Here is a 24,256-nt window from a genome sequence, read left to right as displayed (position 1 = left end):
CCAGGAAAATCCTTCCTGAGAACCTCCCCAGGAGTTAGTTCTTCCTTTCCTAAAGCTCCCGACAACACCTTAGTCATCTGACTGTAATCATAATTATTTGCTTGTCTACCTGTCTGTCCCACCCTTCGTACAGAACCCAGAGCTCCCTGATGCCATGCATGACACGAGATCCATCTCTTCATTCTCACTGCCTATCTTAGTGTCTGACAGGCAGCTGGTCATCAGTGATGCTTCAGAATGAAAGGGAAATATGTAATGAAGTATGTATGCAGGAGGGGGATGGGAGGTGGAGGATGGGCTGTTTCTGGGTGGTAAGGCCATGGGTTTGCTCCCTTGGCAGCAGAATGGGGTACACTCCCTTTAGTAATAGAAATGGTCTTCTATGTCAACAGTTTGATGTTGGTCAGTCCACATGTCCTGCTGCCTTAGGAAGTGCCATCAGGGTTACTCAGAGGCTCTGAGGGACAACAGAGCAGTGCTGTTATCTGTGCCAGGGTCACAGGGTGGCTAAACCTTCCTAACAGAACTTCCTGGCCCCATTCCATGCCCACTCTGTCCAGTCTGCTTCCAGAGCACCTTTGCTCTGAGTAGTGCTCAGGGCCACCTGGGTCCCCTGTTTCTGTGCCAGCCTAGGGATCCAAGACAGCTTGGACACTGTGGTCCTTGGTAAAGGGCCAGCCTGAGAAACACTACTGCGAGGGGGCCTCCCTGCAGCCAGCCGCAGCTCAGCTCAGGAGTCTGAGCAACAAAGACGAGAAAGTGACACTGGTGAAACCAAGGGACAAACTGTGTCCTGCATGGCTGCAGCCTCCAGTCCCCTCCTATCCCCCTTTCCTTGGCCAGCCCTGTCCCTTCTGCCTTGACTGTGCTCTCCTATTTTTTATCTTATCACCCCTTCCCCCAGTCCCAATGGGCCTTTATTGTCCATACCTTAGGCCCACTGAGGTGAAGCGATGTGACAAGGCCACACAGAGACTTTGGGCTGGGACTGGTGATGGGGCTGGAAAAGGTTTGAAAGCACAGGATTTGAAGTGAGCCCATCCTGATTTAATGACTGGCTCTGTCACCGACTGGCCCTGTCACCGACTGGCCCTGTCTACTTGAGGCCTCACTTTCCTCATCTGTGAAATGGGGTTAATAATAGGGGCCCCCATCTCATAAATCCATGGTACAGGTTGAGTGCAGTGTGGACAGAGAGGGCTCCTCATGTGTTCCTGACCAGGCCTCCTGGTCACTAGTCCAGGCTGAGACTATTGTGGGAACCGCCCTCCACCCCCTTCCACACACAGACACACACTCTCACTCGCACAGTGCCTGATCCTGAAGGGCTCTCAACCTGTAGATAGAGACCAACCCCCTCCCTCACACTCCCCAGCCGATGACCAGCCAAAGTCCTGGTCACCCACAGAGTCCACTCAACACAAGTATTTTCTTGACATTTTGGGGCTTTTACTTCAATTTGAAGCAGATGGTTGAGCACAGACGTGAACAGCTTTGGCCATTTGAGCACAAGGAAGGGGCAGGCCTTGGCTTTGAACACACCCCCCGTCCTCCACATACTGGCCCAGTCCCCTGGTCCCTTCCTCCTCTGCCCCTGCACACCCTGTAACAGACCACCGCCCTCCAAGTGGGGCGCCATCTTGCCCAGTAGGACTGCTCCAGCCAACCCAGCCTCCACTCCTTCCTCAGGCCACGGGCAGGCTGAACAAGAGAAAAACTCTTTTTCTGTCCATGGCAGGGCCTGCCCATGGTGCTGGCTGCCTGGGATGGGGGCCCATGGGGGTGGGTCACAGTAAGGAGAGGCTGGCTGGGGGAGCAAAGACCCATAGGGAGCTGCCCTGGGGCAAGTCCCTGGTGTAGGGGAGGGAGTAATATTGCTTCTCTCCCTGCTTACTCCCTTCTGGTAATGCTCAGGGCCCAAGGAGCCTGGACCCAGGGGACACTGAGAACTGGGGCCAGCGGCCTGGGCAGCCAATGAAGGGGAGAGAGTGGGCAGGGATCTTGGGCCCCACTCCCGGCCTCGCCCAGGCACCCCAGCCTCCCTCTCACAGCCCCTAAGGCTTGTCTTGCACTCAGCCAGCGCAAGGCCCAGTGGAGAGAGAGCGCCAGGTCAGAGGGCCAAGATGACCCCCAGGGGTCATCAAATGCCCATCCCTTCCATGAGTTCCTGGCAGAACCACTGACTCATCTTTGGCTTGAGATGGGGCTCAGGCAACAGGAGGAGCAAAAGTCACAGAGCAACGGTGTGGCTTTTCGCTGTGGGGTTTCATCACCCCATTTCCTTCGGTGTCTCTGTCCAATCTTTGGCAACGAATTTCTGCAGCTGGACAGTGGGCCTTGGGGTCTGAGTGGGGGGGCTGAGCTCTCCCCTCCCCACCAGGCAGAGGGCAAAGTGTGAAGCAGCCTCGGAGCGGCTGGGTGAGGGCGGAGGGGAGAGGGAGGCAGGTGTGCTCCGATCCGACCCTGAGAGGCTGTATGCTGGGCATCTGGCGGCATCTTGGAGAAGACCACGAGGCTGGACTCAGCGAGCTCACCTTGTCCTCAGGCCTGACTGGAAGGAGGGCCCACAGTGGTGGCCTTGGTCTTGCCTGCAGCCAGTCACTCCTGAAAGACATGACCAGCCATTAAAAGCTGCCCCTACTCCACCTGGTTCCTGTTTCTGGACACCTGCAGAACGTCCCTTCACTGAGTCCTCCAGGCAGAGGGGCCTCCACCTTGAAGGGTTCGATAAGTGGAAAAGCCAGGATTCAAACCCAGGCCTGGCTGCCTCCAGAGCCCACACTGTCCCCCTCCTCCTTAGTGCTGCATTTCAGAGGCCCTGCGTTTTGGTTGGTTTGGGGAAAGAAGAGAACCACAGTGAGTAGTGGGATCCAGGGTGGCTGGAAGCTCGGGGACACCTGGGGCTGACACCACAATCCCCAGGGCCACCCCTCTGAGGGATCTCAGAGGCCCGTCCCCACCCTGGAGTGGCAGGCTCCTCTGCAGGCTCAGTCCCACTGGAATGGCCGTCTGCGGCTTCCTTGCGCTGCCCTAGGAGTCACAAGGCCCACTCTAGTTGTAGCACATTCACCTGCCGGCTGGGTGACCTAAAACAAGTCATTTGACTTCTCTAGGCCTCAGTGTCCTCATCTGTAAAATGGCATGGCTGGAGAAGATCGATGAAAGCTCCTTTTAAGCAGGAGAATGAAGTACACGGAACTCTAACACAGAAAACATGGTTCTGTCTATTTGATTACAATGGAGTCAGGGGACACAGAGGGAGGGGGACCCAGAGACCTACTGCATTCCTTCCAACAGAGAGCCTGGGACATGTCTGAGAATCAGGGTGCTAAGGAGCACAGTTTGAAAATTGCTGGGTTAGACCACCTTTAAGTTCCCTGCAGCCCTGATCTGTGCAATCCTAATTCTGGCAGCTGAACTTGGCACTCTGAGCAGAGGATATAACTGGCTACCAGGAAGGGATGGGACAGGGGGCAAGGTCATGGGGCCTGTGGGGTTTTACCTCTCTGGGGAGGTCAGAGCCGGTGGGGAGGCTCTGTGAGACCTCCAGATCCACCCAGGATGAAAAATAACAAAGTCCCTGAACCTGGTACAACATATCCCTCTTAAAGCAACTCCAAACACCCTTTTGATTCGTGCTCCAACCCTCAACCAACAGCTATTAGTAAGTAGTTATTTTTAAAGCAAAACATCTGTCAGGCACCTCCGACCTGCCAGGGAGCATTCTCATTCCCCCCTCTCATGAGTGAGCAATCCCAGGATCCGAGAAGGAAGTGCTAGAAGTTGTCAGTGCCAGGATTTGAATCCAGATCGGCAGTGTTCATTCTACCACACAGAGGCTGCTCTCACTGAGACAGAGGCTTGGGGAGCCGGGATGGAGCCAAACCACGACGTTGGAGGGCCTGCTAACCACAGGCCCTGGTGAGCCCCATGGGCCAGGGCGGCCAGCCAAGACGCAAGTCTGGGGCAAGGCTGAAGTGGGGTCCAAGGAGGGCGAGGGAGCCGGGCCAGAGGGAGGGAGTGCTCTCCAGCTAATAGCGGCTCAGGAGGGAGAAAAGGAAAAGTGAGAGGCGGGAGCATCTTGATGTGGTAAATCCCAGGCTCACATTCTCCAAGCCCACTGTGCATGGCTGGCCCCAGCAGGAATCTGCTTTGTGTTACCGAGTCTGAGGAGGAGGATTAAGAAGCGGAAAGGAAACCCGTGGGGATGGCACTGGGTCTGTGGTCCACGGGGTGATTTACAGCCCACGTCATCCCGGCGCTGGCTGCCTGGGCGGGCCCTGTCATGGGCAGAAAAAGTTTTTCTCTTGTTCAGCCTGCCCGTGGCCTGAGGAAGAAGTGGAGGCTGGGTTAGCTGGAGCCGTCCTCCTGGGCATGCTGTAAAGGCGGTCGGGGCAGCCTGGGGCCAGCCCCAAGCCCTCTGTTGGCTCTTAGTCCCCGCTGAAGCCACAGCTACCATCCAGGATTAAAGGAGACAGGCGTTTCTCTCACCAAGGCCTGACCTTCAATTCTTGACCCCACCCTTTTCCTGGTGTCTACACTGGACCACCACCACCTCGGTCCAGGAATCTCAGCACATACATCATCCATCCAAGGAAGTCTTATGACAACTGGGATGTAATGGGAAGAACACTAGGAGGCCTCAGGTGCCAGGACTTTCTCTGCAATTCAGCAGCTGTGTGACCTTGGGTAACTCACTCTCCCGCTCTGTGCCGTCATTCCCTCACTTGTACAGTAAGGGGAGGGGAGGCAGATTAGCATTGCCCAAAAGGTGTTCTGTGGAACACCAGCTAGGTGAGGCATTCCATGAGTTTGGGAAATACCACATGCCTTGGCCCCACTTGGAAAGTTGCTGCATGTATTAGTATGTCAAAGCCTCCGAAAAGTCCTGCAGTGAAGAAATTTGTGTGGCTTTAATGACCCAGTCTCCCAATTGACTTTTTTTTTTTTTTTGAAACAGGGTCTCACTCCGCTACTTAGGCTGAGTGTAGTGGTTGTGATCATGGCTCAGTGCAGCCTTGACCTTCTAGGCTCAAGCAATCCTCCTGCCTCAGCCTCCCAAGGACCTGGGACTACAGGCATGCATCACCATGCCCAGCTAATTTTTTATTTTATTTTTTATAGAGACAAGGCCTCACTATGTTGCCCAGGCTGGTCTTGAACTCCCAGACACAAGCAACCCCCTCGCCTGAGCCTCCCAAAGTTACAGGCGTGAGCCACTGCAGCCAGCCTTTCCAACTGATTTGACCATGGAATTGCTACTGCATTGTGAGGAGCAGAAACTCACTTCGACCCTCCAGGAAAGGGAAGCTCACTTAAAGTTACAAAAGGGCATTTCACAGAGACCAGGGGGAAGGTCTCAGGAAAGGTAGCAAAGGGCTTGCAAAGGTCAGCAGGGGCAGTCTGTGGCCCTGCCCTCTAGATGCCTGCTAATAACAGCCACTTACAGGTGTCCGCCTTCCTCCCTGACTACTGACTGGCCTGGTGTCCCAGCATGCCAATCCCCAAGACCCAGTGGAGGACGCCCATTGGTCTAGCCTAGGTCTGATTTATTCCCCTAGACCAATCGGCTGTGGCTGAGGGATAGGAGACAAAGATCCCAATGATACCTCTTCATAACGGGCTGTGTGTTTGGGCGGGGGGTGCATGTAGGGGTGCATAACTGCAAATATGGAGAATAGCAAGCATCCCCGCTGTGACCACCACACCACAGAACCCCTTTTATGGAATGCCTGGCAACATCCTGTGTCCCATGTAAGGGGCACAGTGCGAGAGGCTTGCATTCCCCCCAGCACTGGCCCTTTGTGGGTTTTTGTGTTTCTGCTGCTGGCCAAGGCTCTGGGTCCGGCTTACTCCCTAGCTTACTGTCCTCAGAACCCCCGCCACCACAGAAGATGCCCTTTATTTTATTCATTTATTTTTTTTGAGACGGAGTTTCGCTCTTGTTGCCCAGGCTGGAGTGCAATGGCACAATCTCAGCTCACTGCAATCTCCGCCTCCCAGGTTCAAGCAATTCTCCTGCCTCAGCCTCCCGAGTAGCTGGGATTACAGGTGTGCACCACCACGCCCAGCTAATTTTTTGTATTTTTAGTAGAGACGGGGTTTCACCACGGCCAGGCTGGTCTTGAACTTCCAACCTCAGATGATCCGCCCTCCTTGGCCTCCCAGAGTGCTGGGATTATAGGCGTGAGCCACCGTGCCTGGCCGAAGATGTCCTTTAAACAACAGGTTCTGCTGCTAAAATTAACCTTGAGAATGACTAGATGAGATGGCCTCACAGGTCCCTCTAAGCTGCTCTGATGTGCTGAGTCAGAGCAAGGTGATTTGGTCAGTGTGGCAAAGTGGGAGCATTTATCACAAGCAGAAATCATCTTTTTATCTGTTCACTTGTTTATAGTCAGAATGCCAGCTCCACGAGGGCAGGGACGTGGCCTGTTTTGTTTGCTGTTGTAGCTCTAATGCCCAGAACAGTGTCTAACACACAGCAGTATCTCAGTAAATACTGGGCCAGGCGTCATGCCTGTAATCCCAGCACTTTGGGAGGCCAAAGCAGGAGGATTTGTTGAGGTCAGGAGTTCGAGACCAGCCTGGCCAACATGGCAAAACCCCATCTCTACTAAAAATACAAAAATTAGCTGGGTGTGGTGGCGCATGCTTGTAATCCCAGCTACTTGAGAGGCTGAGGTGGGAGGATCTCTTGAACCCAGGAGGCAAAGGTTGCAGTGGGCTGAGATTATGCCACTGCACTCCAACCTGGGTGTCAGAGGGAGACTCTGGAGACTCTGTCTCAAAACAACAACAACAACAAATAAGTACTGGTTGACTCAATCATAGCTACTTTCGGCCACAGGCATTTTACTCACTGTGGCTTTATATATTGCAAGATATTTCTCCTATTTCAAATGTAACATTGCGCATTTTTGTAAATGGGTCTATCTGTACTTTCAGGGAAGTCGTGGTAATTGTTACGAACCCTGGAACAATTTAGCATCCTTTATGCTTTTGTTCATTTCCAGTTTTAAAAAAAAAAAGTCTAATTGTTTTCCTCTCCTGATCACTTCTGTGCACTGCAGGGTAGTTTTACCACTTTGGGGCATTTTAAAAAATGATTTTATCTGCCTTTAAGTTATTTTACCTTTTACATTTATTGTCAGTCTATGATGCCCACTTTACCTACTTAACCATTTTCCACTATTTCAAATTATACATTTTTTGTATTTAAGCAATTTTGATACAGCCTTCTACATGCAGGGAGAAATAAACCTCCAATGGGGTTGAAATCCTGACTTTTTTTTAAATTGGTCTTTCCTAAAAAGGGCAGATTTCAAATGTTATTTTAAAACTAAAAGGTGAAAAAAAGAGCAGATATGGCATGGGAGGAGAATTTTTCAAAAACCACAGTATTAGTTTGCCTTTCACTGTTAAGTACACCAGTATGTGGGCTAGAAATGGAGCTTCACGTTTGCCTCTGAATGCTGCTCTTGATTCTTACTGGGGTTCATCTTGGCCCCAGAGTCAGCTGGGAGGCCCTGAGCAGGATGCTTAACCTCTCCAAGCCTCAGTTTCCTCATCTTTTTTATTTTTATTTTTATTTATTTTTTATTTTTTTAGACAGAGTCTTGCTCTGTTGCCCAGGTTGGAATGCAGTGGTGCAAACAAGGCTCACTGCCACCTCAGCCTCCCAAGCTCAGGTGATTCTCCCTAATCAGCCTCCTGTATACCTGGGACCACAGGCTCATGCCAACACATCTGGCTAGTTTTTTTTTATCTTTTGTAGAGACGGAGTCTCACTTTGTTGCCCAGGCTGGTCTCGAACTTAAGGGCTCAAGCGATCCTCCAGCCTCAACCTCCCAAAGTGCTAGGATTACAGATGTGAGCCACCATCCTGGTCAGTTTCCTCATCTTTATTTATTTATTTTTAAGTCAGAGTCTTACTCTGTCACCCAGGTTGGAGTACAGTGGCGTGATCTTGGCTCATGGTAACCTTCGCCTCTTGGATTCAAATGATTCTCCAGCCTCAGCCTCCCGAGTAGCTGGGATTACAAGCGTATGTAATCACACCCGGTTAATTTTTGTATTTTTAATAGAGATGAGGTTTCACCATGTTGGCCAGGCTAGTCTTGAACTCCTGACCTCAAGTGACCCTTCTACCTCAGCCTCCCAAAGTGCTCTGCCTCAAAAAAAAGAAAAAGAAAATACAGAAGAGTGAAGAGAAAGAAAATTGTTTCAATCACCTTAATCTCTCCACGGAGAGCAAACCACTGATAACATTTGGTAAACTATTGTCCCATATGCTATTCCCATGCATATGCGTACTCACAGTATTTTACGAAAAGTGGAATTACGCTGTACAAGCTGCATCATAAGCTGCGTTGGTGTTTTCTTTAACACTCAAGCCTGGACATCCTTGCATTTGACAGATCTGCTTTCACATCTTCTCCAAGGGCCAGGCTTTGCAGAGGTTATTCTGGGCACAGGCGCAAGGCCTGGGCTTCTGGCCTCCAAGCTCCCCAGGGACCTGGAAGTAGGTATGGACCAGTCGGCCTCCAGCACCTCCTGCCTGCCTGGCCTGGGCGCCATGGGTGACAGGCAGGAAATTTATGAGCAGTTGGAGTTGGCTGCTATTTGTAGGGGGCGGGAACATGGCATGAATCGAGGATAGTGCTGTGTCCGGGCTTGGAGGGCCCTTCGAGGGCCCTTCAAGGTCCCAAGTGTCTAAGAGTTTCAGTTATGGCCAGAGCCTTTAGTGAGCCAGGACAGTTGGCCTGGGGGCCAAGAATGGGGAGAAAAAGTCATTTATTCAGCAAAGATGTATTAGTTCCTAATAGGGGCCAGTCCTGTCCCAGGCACTGGGGCAGCTTACAGTCTAACTCTAGGGGAAAGCTGAGGACCACCGTTGCTGGCTGCTGCTGCGGATTCCGCCCAGTCCTTTCTGTATTTCTCAAGGCTGGTCACCAGAGAGGAGGGGACTGGCACAGGCCTCAGCTGTGCTGTGCAGACAGCTGCCCACAGGCCCCAGGCCAGGAGCAAGGTAGGGCCAGCGGTCAAACCCCTCCTTCACTGAAGTCAGTGGATGTGTTCAAACCTCAGAGTCAGTCAAGGCCGTGCAGAAGAACTTCCCTATCAGTAAGAAACAATCGTTGCATCAGGCAATGTTGAGGATGAGAGCAGGTAACCTGGGGGAGCCCTTCCTGTGCTAAGATGCTAGAGGTGGTGCTGGGTCCCAGGTATCCTAGGCTAGCATTTATTGAGCACCTACCACGTACTCCACAGTGTTGCAGGCCCTTACTTTGAGTTACTTCCACCCACTAGAATGTAGGTTCCACAAGTGCAGGGCTGGGGCTGGGGGTTGTCGGTTGAGTCCTTGCTGCCTCCCTAGTCCAGGACAATGAGGGTCTGCTCATGTCCACCCTCTTACCCCCACCAGCCCCACACCCACCGCAAGGTAGGGACAACAGGTGCCTCCTCTGAACTCCCGAAGCTCTTTATCCCAATTCCTCCTACATCCCCTTACGCCACGAATGGTTGTCAGTGTGATTGCCACGGTCCCTTCACCTACCCCCCACACCACCACCACCAGCACCCCATCCTCCTAGGGCCTGGGAACAGAAGCAAGTGCATTAGTGCTCAGTGCTACCATTTACAGAGGGCGGCTCCTTGCCAGGCACCGTGCCACACTTGTTTGCATGCTCTGTCTTTTGCAATTCCTGGGAGGTGCCTACCGCTGCGCCCATGTTGCAGATGAGGAAATGGAGGCCTGAGTGGTGACCTCACTTGCCCTAGGCCACATTGCTAGGATGCAGCAGAGCAAGGTAGACCCTTAACCCCTACAGACCTCAGTTTCCTCACTGGCAAACAGGAACAGCAGGTCCCCAAGCCATCCACCCAGCTGTCACCTCCTTGGTTCTAAGAAAATCTTGGCCTTCGACTCCTGGAGCCTAAGGGAAGGTGGCTGGCAGTGGGAGGCCCAGCACCCCCAGCGCCAGGGCCAGAGCTTAGAGGAGCCCACTGGGCCTGCAGGGGCAGCCATGCCATGCTGACGCCTTCTCAGGCTGCAGGCCACTCTCTCTGGCTGCCGAGCTGTCTCCCTCTCCATGCTCTGCCTGTGTGTCTCTGCCAGCTCTTCCTTGGCCTCTTCTTTGTTTTTCTCTCCATGTCCATCAGTCTATCTGTCTTTCTTGGCCCCCAACCCAGCTCACCCCCAGCGTGGGGCACTGTGAGGGTCGAGCTGGCCCAGGCGAAGCTGCAGGCAGCTGCTGCGGCTTCCCATCTGCTTCCATCCTGTGACGCTGTCCAGTCATCGCACTTGGCTTCACTGCTCTTCCAGATGCCAGCAGCTCAAAAGGCCCATGGCCGCACTGCAGAGCCAGAAGAGGCACCCAGGCTCAAGGGGGCACCCAGGCTGGAGGAGGCACCCGGGCTGGAGGGAGTACCCGGGCTGGAGGGAGTACCCAGACTGGAGGAGGTACCCAGGCTGGAGGGGGCACTCAAGCAGGAGGGGGCAGCCCACTCAGGCTGGAGGAGGCACCCAGGCTGGTGGAGAGCAGACCAATGGGCAGACTGGTGGCCCAGCCATGCGAGAAAGGCTCTGCTCTTCACCTGCCCTGTGCGCCTGACTCATGATCCTTACACAGACACCCCCACACGACATGTAAGTTCACATGCCCCGACCACAGTGGAGGGTCCCCGTCAGGCCTGCCTCCTTCTGGACTGGGAACTGCTCCCATCACCCTGCTGCCTCTCGAAGCGCCTCCCCTCCCCAGTCCTTACCCCAAAGTGGCAGCAGGGTTTGATGGGCACCAACCAGACAAGCCAAGTCACACCAAAGTGCTGGCCAGCAAAGCTTTGCAGAGATCACAGTGCTTCTCCAGGAGACTCCCAGGGCGGAGCCCGGCTGTGGATACTGCAGGACCACTGGGGCACCCATGGCTTGGAGAGGCCGTGAGACGTTTGGGAAGCCCACATATTCCAGGGATTTCAGCAAAAACAGTGTGCGTTCCATGCAAATGCAGTTTTAAGATGAGGAACACCTCCCCTAGGCTCTTCTATTGTCCCTAAGCCCCTCCCCTAGCTAGATGCTGGTGCCAGTGAGGGATCCAGATGGGGGTAGGGACATCTCTGATTAGAGGTCTTTACTCACTGCCACACATGCGCACACACACACACACACACATGCACATGTGCACACTCACTGGCAAACAATCCAGCACAGTGGTTAAATGTGTCAGCTATGGCACCAGACGGCCTCTGTTTGAATCCTGACTTCCCCATTCTACCAGCTGTATGGCCTTGAGCAAGATGCGTAACCTCTCTGTGCCTCAGTTTCTTTACCTATAAAATGGTAATAATAGTATCTACTGCATGAGCTTGTCAGGAAGATTAAAGAACACAGTGGCTGCAAAGCCAAGCACTCAGTGCTTAGCAGCTATATGCCAGAGCACAGCGACTCCATGGGGCTGAGGTAGGAAGGGTCCCCAGCCACCCCATTTACCCATCAGCAACTCAAGACAGGAACTTCGTCTCCACTTCCGATCACCAAGGCCTCCCTCTGTATGGGCACAGAGGAGCTGCCCCTTCGGTATTTTTGGAAAACAACTGAAAACACCGCCTTACCTCATGCTTCCATTGCTCCATTCATCCAGCAAATGTTTACCAAGCGTTCAGACCACGCCAGGCTCCACTGGAGGCTCTGGGGATCCCAGAGTGAACAAAACAGACGAGAAGCCCAGCCCTCCCAGCTCCGCCATCCTAGGAGAACAGGCTCCTGCACAGAAGCAGACTTCCCTGGAGAAAGGAAGCCACATGTTTTCTGTGCCAAAACAGCTTTGATGGGCCCTTTCCCAATAACTGATGCACTTCCCTGCATTCTCAGCCTGACGTTACTGGATGTACTTTAGCTTCCTCTTGACAACTCAAGGTCAAGTCCATGAACATCAGTGCACACACAATTCCAAGGTCCCTGAGGCTTGCGGGCTCTCTGCCCTGACACTAAGCGAGCCCCCAGCCTCTTGGTCCTTCTGAGCCTCTGGCCTTGTTCTTTATCATGTGTCTGTTTCTTCTTACTTGATGAGGCCACTGGCTGATTCCGGGTGCTATCTCTGTACCTGCTCCACGACCTGATACCCCAACCTCTGCCCTCATAGGCTGTTTTTGTTCTGAGGTTCAGATCTGAGGGGCCTGAGAGTCAAGCTCGTAAGAACTGTATGCAGACTAAGTGCAGTGGGCTCCAAAGACCGTACCGAGGGGCCCTCCTCTGAATTTTGATGCATAGCCTTTCTGTAGTTTAGCTCTGAGTTCCGAAGGGTGGGGCCTCTGTTTTATTCTCCAAAATGCCCCCAACACTAGAACAGTACCTGACACAGAGTAAACACTCAGGGCGATTTATTCTTAAGTAGATGTGCAGGGCAGGGCCCTTCATGTTTTACTCATCTTTTAATACTCATGTACCTAAAAAGACTGAACAAGTGAAGAACCCCTGTGTGTGCATGTGGAGGGGGTGGGTGGGCTGTGATGGCAGGGACTCATGTGTACGTGGTGGTGGCAGGAACAGGGCTGGCAGGAAAGTGAGGCGGGAGGCACAGCTGCTGAGAGGGGGACAGACAACTCTCAGCAATGCCCAGTAGCAGCTCTCCAGATTCCAGGTAGGCTCCACACGGCTCACTCCCAGAGCCGCCCACCATGTGCCCAGCTGCCTGGCTCTGCCCTGCCCTGCCACTGAGGGTCCATCTTTAATGGCTCCTGGGCCCTGTGCAGGGAGAGCAATTTTGAAATCCTTGAAGACAACCAGCCACCTTCCAGGGGGTACCTCCTTCCCATGTGCATGGGAAATCGGCCCACCATGCAGGAGGCCTCCACCGGACCCCAGCAGACGGTGCCTGTGGACGCGCCAGCACACCTGCGTGTGTGCATGCATGTACATTCTCTAAGTCACTGCGTGAGGAGGGGACACTGAAGTCCCTCTGCCCACCTTCCTGATGGGCCAGCAGCGGCCTCCAGTGACCCTCTCTGAGTGCTGTGCCTCCAGTTGACAAAATGCTTTCACAGCCCTCATTTCCTCAAACACTCCTCACCTGGTTTTATCCATATTTTATGAGGAAAGTGAAGCTTGTTGAAGGCAAGTGCCTGAGGTTACGGAGCTCCTGAGTGGTTGAGCTGAGACTCAGACCATGCCTCCAAGCCTCAGGCCCCAAGCCACCAGGCAACCCCTGAAGCTCACACCCTCGCCTTTGAGAGAACAGAGGACAGAGGACAGTGGTGGCCTGGATTCAGCCTGTCCAGGCCCCACCCAGCCCTGCCCAGCTGCTTGAGCCTGGGCGACTTCACCTCATCTCACTCCCATGTTTAATAATGTGGACCCCAGGAGCTTGTTCCAGGATTCAAGAAAATCATGGGTGTGAGAGGGCTCTGCAAACTGGAAAGTGCTGTGCACGCGAACGAGGTCGCTGGAGGCCCAGTCAGGTCATTTCACTTCTGTGAACCTCAGCACTGTCACCTGAAAATGGGGCTGGTGACACCCACTTTGTGGGACTGTGGTGAGGACTGGGCAAGCTCAAAGAAGTGGGGCTCTGACATTGTGGCTAAGGTAATGACAATGGTTAGCTCCCCAGGAAGAAAACCACCTTGTCACAAATCAGGGTCAACCCTCCAGGTATAAGCCACGTGGCTGTTTTCTCTGCTGCCCTCCCAGCTGACAGACCTTGATGTTTTTCTCGGGTTCAAGGGGAACATCTTCCTTTGGAGGAAGGGAGGGGCTGTCTGGGCAAGACTGACTGCCCTGGTGAGGAGAAACACTCTTCCTAGCATGGCCCCCTACCCTGACTGTAGATGCAGCTTGAGGATGAAAAGCTCAGTGCTGTGGCAACCACTCTGCAGCCATGAGGCAAAGATCAAAAGAAGCCTGGACTCTTGAATCCCAGGGAGCAGCTGACATCTGAACTATGAAAAATGCCAGCCCCTGTTAGTTTAAGCTGCTGCTTGAGGGGTTTCTGTTATTTGAAACACAATGCTTTCCTTGCAGATTCAAGGGAACAAGGGTGCAAGCCCAACTGGAACACAGGAGAGCCCAGGGGCATCTCCCTAGCTGTGTCCTAAAGCCCCTAGTTAATCCTTCCCTAAAAGGGAATGTCCCTTGCCATCAACATAGGGACACTCAGCCCTAGCAGTGTGGATTTTAGTGGAAAGAATAGTGTGTCATTATTTGGGGGCCCTAGTATGTGCCAGAAGACAGGACACAAACAGAAAGGGGCTCACAGTCTAGCCAGAGACACAGGCATTTAATCCAACACTGTGTAACATAGTGTCATGGGATGTAATATCACGTCGCATCCTATGTCACATAGCATATCACCAAAAAATATAATATAATGCAATGTAATGACATGAAATCTAATATATCACATAATAGAGTTTCATATTGTCAAACATTTTAAGTCATTACTTTAAAAGCATATCACATGATGCTCTCCTGAATTAGACCAAAAGCATCCCTGTGCTACGATGCCCTGAGGAAGAAGCTGGGGTTGGGGTCAGAGAGGGCTTTCCGGAGGAGCTGAGCCTTCCAGAATGAGCAGGAGTTAGCCAGACAGACAGTGGAGAAGGGCATTCCAGGCAGAAGGGACGGCATGAGCACAGAGGCCAAAAATAGCCCCTTTGGGCAAGGAGTTCTGTGCTGCTGGGGTGTAAATTGGGACATAGGGAGTGACCAGCCAGGGCCAGGTCACTTGGGCGGCCCATCAGGTATCCTATTGAGTCTGGCCTCATCCCTTGGCCTGTAGGGTGCCCCCTAGGCCTTAGGGGAGCTAAGTAGGGGATGTAGTGAGGCAGTCTGACCAGCTTTCAGCAGAGCAGCCAGGAGGGGCTCTGGCGGGGCTGACAGCCAGGGCAGCTAAGACAGACCCCGGTGGCTGTGAATTCTGGGCAGAGGTGGCAAGGTGTTAAAGGAGAGAATGGCTCCCGACTTTGCCCTCTAGAAACACTTATCCTGGGAGCACAAGGAAGGTTTGTTGTTTCCCATGGAAACTGCTTTCTAGTCTGCTGGGGCAGGTAGAAAGGGCACGGCCTTTTTAAGGACGGGGTGTGGGGCGCCAGGGCCTGCTGACACCCTCTGTCTGAGGCCTTGCACTGTGCCAGGTACAGGGCTTAAGGCTGAGCAGTGGGCAGGGCAGCCCTGTCCTCCTCTTCCTCTTGTCCTCTGGAAGCCTCAGAGTTCAAAAGCAATTTCTGGTCACTAGGCTGACTCCATGCCATACCAGGGGCTGGGGACAGTGGTTCCTCTTCCTTCCTCGGGTCCTCCTTGCCTTTGGCCCCATGAAGACCAACTTCTTGGGCAGGAGACACGGGACGGAGAGCAGATTTTGCAAAACAATATTATGTCCTTTTTGCCACTGATCCGTGAACAGACCCAGGAGCTGGTGGGGTAGCTTCATGATAACTAATCAGGGTCCTGAGGTTAAAACACTTGAGCACCCGGCCGCACAGCCCCCAAGGGCAGAGTAGGGACCAGCTCCAGCATCCAAACCAGATACCTGCCCCCAGAGGTCACTCAAGGAGGGAGGATCCCGTGGGCCTGCACCAAGCCCTTCAGATGGTGAGATGAATGGCCCTAAAACTGCGATAAACATCAATATTTGGTCCTGCCAGAGCTACCATCTCTCTAACTGGAGGTGGGAGGAAAGCCAAGAGGAGGGCAAGAGGAATGAGGTGCAGGAGCCTGTGTAAAGATGAAATGCAAAACGCCCTCCAAAGCCCCAAATGTGAGGCTTTTGCAAAGCCAGCCACCCACAGCCACATCAATGATGGACTTTTTCCACGGCTAGGGTGAGGGGCTGCTGGGGCTTCTGGATCTGGGGAGGCAGCCCATGGAAAATGGGTGCAAAGAACTAAGAAAGGAAAAGGGAAACTCCCAGTACCCTGCCCCTGACCTGTGTCCCCCCATCACATCACCACTATCTGACACATGGCAGCCCCAGGCCCGACTCAGCTCCTCCCTCAGGGTCCAGGGGCTGTGAGGAAAGCAGCCCAGCCTTGCCCTTCTCTCCTTTCCTCCCCAGGGCTGGCCTTCCAGTTGCCGGCCCTGCCCCAGGACCCCACAGCCCCTGACAGGCCACCCAGTGACTGCTCCCAGGAGGTGCCCAGGTTCCAGGCAGACATCTCCCAGAAGGCTTTGGCGGCGGCAGCAGCCAGTTCTTAAAAAAGGCTTCATGTCATGCTGCAGTCAGCGGCAGGGCCGAGGCACCGGGGTATTTATGAATGTGACTGTCCTCCCAGAACATCTCCGTGAAGCTCTCTGATGAGCTGATGGGGGTCTCTGCATGGTGTCCAGTCTCCCAGACCCTCCCTCTGAGAAGACATTGTTCTCATCTGTGTGCCTGGGGTTTATTCAGGTTGGCAGCGGAACGGCTCTGCCATGGTGCTGCCTGTTTTGAGCCTCAACACTGACATGCCCTCCCAAGCACCGTCTTGCTCCCATGTCCCCTCCAGCTGTTTTCTTAGGAAAATAGTCACTTCCAACCATCCCCAGTGACAACAGCCTTGAGAAAGAAAAGTTCGGCAGTGTCAGGAGCACTAATGAGGCGGCCTTCGGGCTCGCAGAGGAGGAAGAAAAGTCACAACTGATGTGAGAAGAGGAAGAAACAACATTAAAAGAAAACAGGAAAAAAAATAAAAACCAGAGATAAAAAGTCAAGAGAAAACAGCGGCGCCTGAGAAACAAGAATTCCAGCCGCCAACTTTTACGGCGTCCAGTCCTGTTATTCATAAGCGAGTTTCCTCTCTCACAAAGAACCTTTTGCACGGTTTTCCCTGCTGCCTCCAAACCAGCTGCTCGCGCTGTTGTATCCTGAGTGATGATGAGGCTCTGAAAGGGTTTTTTGGGAACAGATGGCCAGGGGAGAGCTGGGGAATGTGCCAGCAGAGGGCCGGGCGGGCTGCCAAGGCCTGTGGTGGCTGAGTGCTTGGGCTTCCAGCTCGCGTGCTTTCCCTGCCCTCTGCCCTCCGTGGCGCCAGCAGGCCTTCCCAGCGAGCGCTCGGAACATCTGGAGTCTGGGGCTGCCAGGAGGGGGGGCCGCGGCTGCCGTGCGGGGGACCCTCTGTTCCAGCGGAGCTCCCATGGACTCACCGGCAGGCCCGCCTCGCAGAACAGCTAATCAAAACCACAGCGCCCGAATGGGAACCAGGCGCGCTCCCAGCTGCAGCCAAAGGCCGCCAGGCGACTTAACCTGGTGTCAGTCCTCGCCGGCGGCACAAGGCTGGGGGTGCCCGCAGCTGATGACACCTCCCTGCCCAACCCAACCCTCGCCACCACCAGGGCCCCCACCAGCGGGCTCTTGGCTCCCCACAGCTAAATGGAGCCTGCACTGCGCTGCAGCCGGGCTGCTTACATAAGAGCTGTTGCTCCGGGCAAGGCACGGCACCGGGCACTTGCTGGGGGCCTCCTGGGCACAGGCCACTGTGCTGGGCAGTGTGCGAGCTTTAGGCAGCCGGCTGGCCTCAGGACTGAAGAGCTCAGAACTCAGAACCAAAGAGATAAGACAGGTTGGAAACTGAGCTCTGCCACTTCCTGGCCATGTGGCCCCAGGCAAGTTACGCCCTTCTCCTGGCCTCAGTCTTCCATCTGTGCAATGAGGGAAGTGGTCCCAACTTTGGGGTTAGTATAACACGGGGTAGAGATAATGTGAGTGGGATGCCCATAAGGGGACACAATGGCACTCACCACATGGTTGATGTGCTTGGTGGTGGCGGTGGTCTGCTCTACCGCTGATTAGCATTGTTATATGACCACATGTTATGCACGCTTCTTGGTATGACTCCCTGTACTTTGACATCCGAGGATTTCTGGATGGGCTGCAGGCTGCATCCTATGCTAAGGCTGCAGGACCAGGGGTTTGAGCTGAAGTGCTAGAGAGGAAAGAATCTCTCACTCAGAAAGGTTGGTCCTTCCCCAGCTGCCTTTTGGCTGGTCAGTCATTCATCCACCCTGGCACTGCCCTTTTCTGAGATTTTCCTTCCTGGGGTTCCAATTAAGTTGTTACCTTGTAGCTATAAATTCATGAGATTTCCTCTCTGGCACTCACCGGGAACACACCAGCCCTTTCTCATATGGAGTCTTGTTTAATCCTTTCAACAAGGCAGCAAGGCAGATTTGTGTGCTTTCACTTTACAGATGAGAGGACTGGGGATCAGAGAGGTCAAGTAACATGCCCAAGGCCACAGAGAGAGAAGTGACAGTGCCAGGACTCAAACCCAGGTCTCCAGCCCCAAAGCTCTGCACTTTGCCTACTTCACAGTTTTGCTGAGGGCCGCCATAGTGTGCATTCCTGTGCCTTAAATGATAGCACTACAGAGCACCAAAAAGAACTACAGCGTTCTCTGGGGTTAGCCCCCACCCTACACAGACACCCCTTCTCCAGCGTCCCGAGGGCCAATGAGCCTCCACAGGGGCTTCCAGAGGAGAATCGGCTCAGAGGTGCTCCGGGGAGGTTCTCTGCATTCCCTAGGGCAGTCAGTTAGGGCATCAGAGGGGACTTCCCACGTCTCAGAGACTTTCTGAGCAGGAACAGCTGGTTTTTCTCCCTAAGTCAGAGACCCCGAGTTTTCATTCATTCCCAGTGTGTTGGGGAGAAGGGTGGGGCCTGGGAGCGCATGTTGAGGGTGGGGAGCAATTTGGAAAAAGAGAGAGGAGGAGGAAAGGGGCAGAGAGTGTGAAAAGAGGGAGGAAGCAGCACCCCAGCCTCTCCCCACGCCTCGCCTCGAGACCACCCGGGGAAACTCAGAGACATAGTCCGTGTTCAGGGAAAGCCAGCTCAGCTCACCTGGGAGGCTCCCCAGCCAATGACCCCTCCAGCCCAGGCCCTGCCAGACTTGTGGCCTAACAGTGTCAAATGGGAGAAGAGAAACGGCAGCTGAGAGAACACTCCGTGTTAGAACAAACAGCTGGCGACAAACGTCTATGTAATTGGAATGCCAGAAAAAATAAATTGCATCCATTTTTATGGCTAGTTGGGAATTTGATGGTGGTTTCCCACCCACCCCCCTTTTCCCCAGCATAGATGGCCTCCTTGGGCTTTGAAAGCAGATGGTATTTAACTTAATAACTGGGCTGGTGGGGTTGGAGATGCGAGCCGCCAACCTCCCCCCAACCCTACTCCCATGTAAGAAGCAGGACAGGGAAGTGGTAGGAGCTAGGGGCACACACCTCTCTTAGTGGTTAGGTGATCTCAGGCAAGTTCCTTGGGCTCAGGGAGCCTGGACTCCCCATCTGTGCATCAGAGCAACACCAGTCCCCCACCTCAAGGGTTGGTGAGAGTAGCCCACGAGGTGATACCCGGGAAGCACCAAGCACATGCCTGGCACACGATCCACGCTCTCTGAGCATCAGATGTTGCCAGTATTCTCAGGGCAAACTGCCCTGGGGTCCCAATAGTCTCTAGGAGCGACTTTCAAATCTCTGTGAAATGCCCTGAGAAGTAATACAGGGGTCAGTCATTAAAGCAGAATGAGGATTGAGGTGGGCTTGGCAAGGGCCTTAGAAATCACTTATGACAGCTCCTCAATTTTCAGAGACAAGGCCTTAGCAGGGCTGACAATGTACATGGGAGGTAGGAACAAAGCTGGGACAGTGCCCCTTGGTGGGCACACTAGGGGCCATAGGTGGAACTGAATCCAGGCAGGGTGCAGCTCTGGAGACTCCACCTCCCACAGTCCACAGAAGGGGCTGGCACCCAGGGATCCTGTCCGAGGCCTGGGCTCAGCTGTCCAGACAGAAGGGGACCCCTCCTACACACCCTCAGCTCACACCAAACCCCCTTCACCCCACAAAATACAATATGCCTTCATCTTGTCCCTGGCACCGAAGCTACAGGGGTCTGCACCCAAGACATTCTTCCAAAGAGGACCCAGGCCATACTAGGACCTGCCTCCTGTCCCCAGAAAGCAGCAAGGAAAAGATGGAGGACACAGATCTCATGAAGCTGCACTGGCTTAATTGCCACCTCTGGCTTCAGATCACTCATAAGGCCAGGAGCAAACCTCCCAGCCCTGCAGACCCCGCCTTCCCAGCACTGGCACATACAGCTGCAGGCACACCACCACACCACCCGGGGAGGGGGGTCTCGCTTGCTGGTTAAGCCTCTGGTACAGCCCTCAACTCAGCACTTTCTGGTTCGTCTTGTCTCCCATGGAAAACCAGGGCCTTTGAGCAACTTGAGGGCAGGAACTTACTGGCCATTTATTGCCAGGGCTCAAAACATGCTATCAATTTGAGTAGCTGTTGTTGTAGTTATTATTATACTACTTGATGGCTTAAAACCGTTAGAAGATGCTGCCCTGGTTTGCGCAAAATCAGTGCTTTCCTATTCCATAGATCTGGGGTGGCCCACCCAGCCCAAGTGTGGAAGAACAGTTCTGCCTCCTCCTTGTCTTCCTCTTTCCCCTCCTCCTCCTCAGAAGCTCCCAGGAGGTGCTGCTTTAAAAACAGGAGCTGTGGAAACGTGGCCCAGAGCCAGGTGCTTAACGTGCATTATCTCCGGCTGCAGCCGGAGTCAGAACTGAACTCCCCTGAGTCCTTCCACGCCTCCCGCCCGTCTCTCTGCTGGGCGGCCTCTGACATGGGCCTCTGCACTACTGGGGCTTCCAAATGGGGCTCCAAGTCCTCAAAGTCATGATCTGTGAGGCCCAGAAGGGGAGGATTCACTGGCCAAGGAATGCAGCTTCCCCATCCCCTGCCGAGAAGGGCTGAGATGGGCAGAAGGATGCACCTGGGCTTGGAGGGGGAGCCGAGTGCCCTTTAAATCTCATTCTTAATGCTGACTTGGACCACAGCGCAGCTCCTCGGGGTGCAAGGGACCTCAGAGGACACAGCTCAGCCTCCCAAGTGGGCATCTTGAAGGAGGGTCGCCCAGCCTCTTTTGGACACATTAGCTCTGAGGAAGCAGTCCCTGCGTGGGACAGTTCAAATGGCCACCAATCACACCAGCGATGACCACCGCCATCACAGCTGCTACAGAGGTATCTGCTTGCGGCCTCACAGCCTTTGGTCCAAATTTTTGCTCCCAGGCTTCTGCAACCCTGCCTGACAGGCCCATCAGCAGTCCTCTACCCTAAGGCTTTAAACCCCAGTTAACATGCAACTGAGTTGCCAGGAGGGTGACTGTGAAGCTATGGGTCACCATGCACCTTGTCAGGAATTCCTTTACCAGGCAGGCTTCCACAGCCACAGACACATGGAGTGGCAAGCATGGCTCATTGGGGTAGGAAGGGCTGGGAAGCAAGTAGGCCTGAGGTGGTCATCTCAAATTTTCCAGAGGGGAGCAGCAAACGACTCCAGCAGCCCTAGTGGTCGTGAGAGGGACAGTGGCCTGAAGTCAGGTGGAGGGGCCCCACAGAGAAACTACACACTCGTAATATCATTCAGACTCAGACTGGGCCCACGCTCCTGTCCCAGGGCCATCTCCAAGGTGATGCCAAGAGGCAAGCCCCAGGGTGGTGGCCCAGGGACTGCGTGCTAATCCAGACCCTGTGTGGTGGGGACTCCAACCCATGAACCCACCTCCTGACCCAGACAGGGCAAAGCAGGTCTGGACGGAAGGCTCTAGTTCTCACCCCTCTCCCGCCCTCCTGTGCCCCTGCAGGACTCTGGGCAATCTCTCCAGCCCTCCTGGGTCCCCTCCACAGTCCACAGCTTCCTCATGGCCCCTGATGGCTAGAAATTTGTGTTAGAAGCAGAAATTCCTTAGTTTGCTTTTCCTTTTTCTCATCCTAACCACTCCTGGTTCCCAAATCCTCTAGACCAAGAAGTGTTCAGTCGCTGCATGATGGTAGGGACTATGTGGTAAATTATTTTGTACCGGCACTGTGGTCCATAGAGGGTACTCAATAGCTGTTCATGGAGGGAAGGAAGGAAGGAAAGAAGGTAGGAAGGAAGGAAAGGGAAGGGAAGGGAAAGGAAGGGGAGGGGAGGGGGGAGGGAGGGAGGGAAGAAATGAGGGAAAGGCAGGGGAGGGGAGGAGAGGGGAGGGGAGGGGAGGAGGGAATACCAAGGAGCACTTTGAGATTCCCATCTCTTGCTTGGGGACCCCTACAGTAGTCACATGTCCTGTTGAGGAGGGGTGGACACCTGCTGAAGAGGGTGAAGGGTGGGGAAAAGGCGCTCTTCCTCCCAGTACCTGCTATAAGTTCCTGGGCTTCCCCTGGCCCCTGCCTGGCTCCCAGGCTGTGGTATGGCAGGAATGGGCGCCATGAGCAGTGCGTGCTCTCAGTCACCTCTTCCCAAAAACTCATAACCAGGTGCAATCTACTGGTAGGCCTTTGCAGGTCTTTTCATAGAAATAATCCTAGACATGAGGAAAGAATATTTGTTGGTTTGATTGTCCTGGGGGTTGATTCCCCAAACAGAATCTCTGTAAATGGAGGTGGGGCCTCACGAGTCCCAGGCTGGGAGGCCACAAAAGGAAGAAAATAAAACTGGTGAGGTTCCAATTGCAACTCAAAAGCCAGGACACATCTAAAGATGTGCTCCTCATTCAAATGCCATCTCAAGCCCCCCAAAAAAGGGAAGGACAAGGGGCCCCAGGAGGCAGGGAAGTACCCTCCCCTGGAGCTTCAGGCCCCCTCGGTGTCAGGGCCCACGAGTCCACTCCCAGGGCAGGACATCTGCTGAGGGGACCAGCTAAGGCCAGCTATGCTGGGCTTCAGTGTGGGGCCACACATCCCCACCAAGATAAAGAGGGCGATAGTGTGAGCCAGACTCAGAGAGACAGACAGGTAGACAGACAGACGGAGGGTGACAGCTAGCAATTATGGCAGCAAAAGCACAGGTGCCCAGAGGTGGGACACAGGGGCCTGCCTGAAAGGGCCGCCTGGCAGCTCAAGGGCTCCAGCGACTCCAGGGGTCCCAAGCTGGGAAGGAATCTGGCTGCTTGAGATGCCCACACTTGCAAAGGCTGCCGGGTCAAATCCTCGTTGTCCAGATAAAACTATGGAAGGGGCTGGTCTGGGAAGGGCTGGAATTATGAACACCGGCCCCCATGGGGAGACGCAGGGCCAGCCATGGCTTCCTGAGTGGTTTCATATGAGAAATGTGTCACCACACATATGATGTGAGTCTGTGAGACCATGAAGGTCATTAGGGCAAAGACATACAGACCCCACCTCCCAGAGTCCCAGCTGGGTGACCTCCTCACCCAGCTGGGAAAGACCGAGGGCAGGAGGCAGGAAGTGCCCTCAGGCCCGGGCTGGGTGTGGGGGGGGGAGGGAGGGTGGAGAGGAAACAGACGAGTTCCTACCCTGGAACTACCATCTCGACCCCCAAAATCCCTCTCCAAGGCAATTTCACCACATAAGTAAGCCCCATAGGATAAGCCTCAAGTTCAGAGCTCAAGCATTTTAGGGGCTCATTACCCTGAGGACGGCGACCATGCAAACACCGCGTGCTCTCCTGCAGTGACTCCTTTCATCTTCACGGTGGCCCATGAGGGAGTATTTCCACCGTCCCCACTTATCAACAAGAAAACTGAGGCAGAGGAGGCTAAGCAACGGGTGCAGGATGACACAGCTGGTGAGCGGTGAGCCAGGGCTTGAACTCAGGGCTGTGTGATGCTCTTAACCACAATCTGTGCCTCAGGTAAAGTCCCAGACTCTCCACAATGGGGATGTTGGACCAGGCCCAGAGGGTGTCTAAGATGTGTTAGATTTGAGGTGATTTCAGGGGAAGCCAAAAGCTCGGCTCTGTCGGGCCTCTCCACCCGACTTGTCCCTCTTTCCTCACCAGCCAGGCACCCAGCCTCGTCCCAGCCCAAGACCCTGCTCCATTCAAAGAACCCGGGAAGGCGGGACCTCCACACCGGCTTCTGCCTTCCCCGGGTGAAGAGGAGGGTGCGGGGGTAGGGCAGTGAGGGGCTGAGATGGAGATGGGGCGCCTGCCCACTCTGCCCATCTACACCTCGGGACCGCCTGAATGCCAGGGGAAGTTCACCGAGAGTTTACAAACCTCCTTTGTCACCGAGCGCCGCGGGAGCCATCAATCACGCCCTAATTTACCAGTGTCACTTTCCAGAGGAAAGCCGCCCAGAGCCGCCACTGGCGCTTCCTCTCTCACCCACTTGATGAGGATTTTGTCTAATTGGTCCACGTTAAAGCACTCCCAGGAATGCAACGTGCAGTTACCGTGGCAGCGGCAGCGGGGAGCCCTGAGGAGGTGCCGTGACCCTCCCTGGCATGAGCCTGGAGTCCGTGGGGGACCTCTGGGAAACCCGGAAAACCC

At 54.2% G+C, this 24,256-nt stretch overlaps 1 protein-coding gene across 3 annotated transcripts in view; it reads right to left on the bottom strand.

Moving 5' to 3' along the window:
- Positions 1–1,427: 1,427 nt before the first annotated feature.
- Positions 1,428–24,256, bottom strand: part of ATOH8 (atonal bHLH transcription factor 8) — a 34,371-nt gene continuing 11,542 nt past the window's right edge. Inside the window, exons 3-4 of one of the 3 annotated variants that reach the window (XR_010115609.1) lie at positions 8,321–8,518; positions 1,428–2,604 (exon numbers count right to left, since the gene is read on the bottom strand). Coding sequence is in view for 2 of the 3 variants with exons in the window: in XM_055242519.2 (XP_055098494.1) it covers positions 17,749–17,895 (147 nt within the window). In the remaining variant the exon portion in view is untranslated. Of the gene's footprint in view, positions 2,605–8,320; positions 8,519–17,710; positions 17,896–24,256 lie in introns of all 3 variants that reach the window. The other 2 variants (XM_055242519.2, XM_055242520.2) reach the window with 2 other exon arrangements.

This window comes from Symphalangus syndactylus, chromosome 14, assembly GCF_028878055.3.
Source record: "Symphalangus syndactylus isolate Jambi chromosome 14, NHGRI_mSymSyn1-v2.1_pri, whole genome shotgun sequence".
Taxonomy (NCBI): domain Eukaryota; kingdom Metazoa; phylum Chordata; class Mammalia; order Primates; family Hylobatidae; genus Symphalangus; species Symphalangus syndactylus.
Note: the sequence above shows the minus strand (reverse complement) of the source record. Positions and strands in the feature narration are given on the sequence as shown.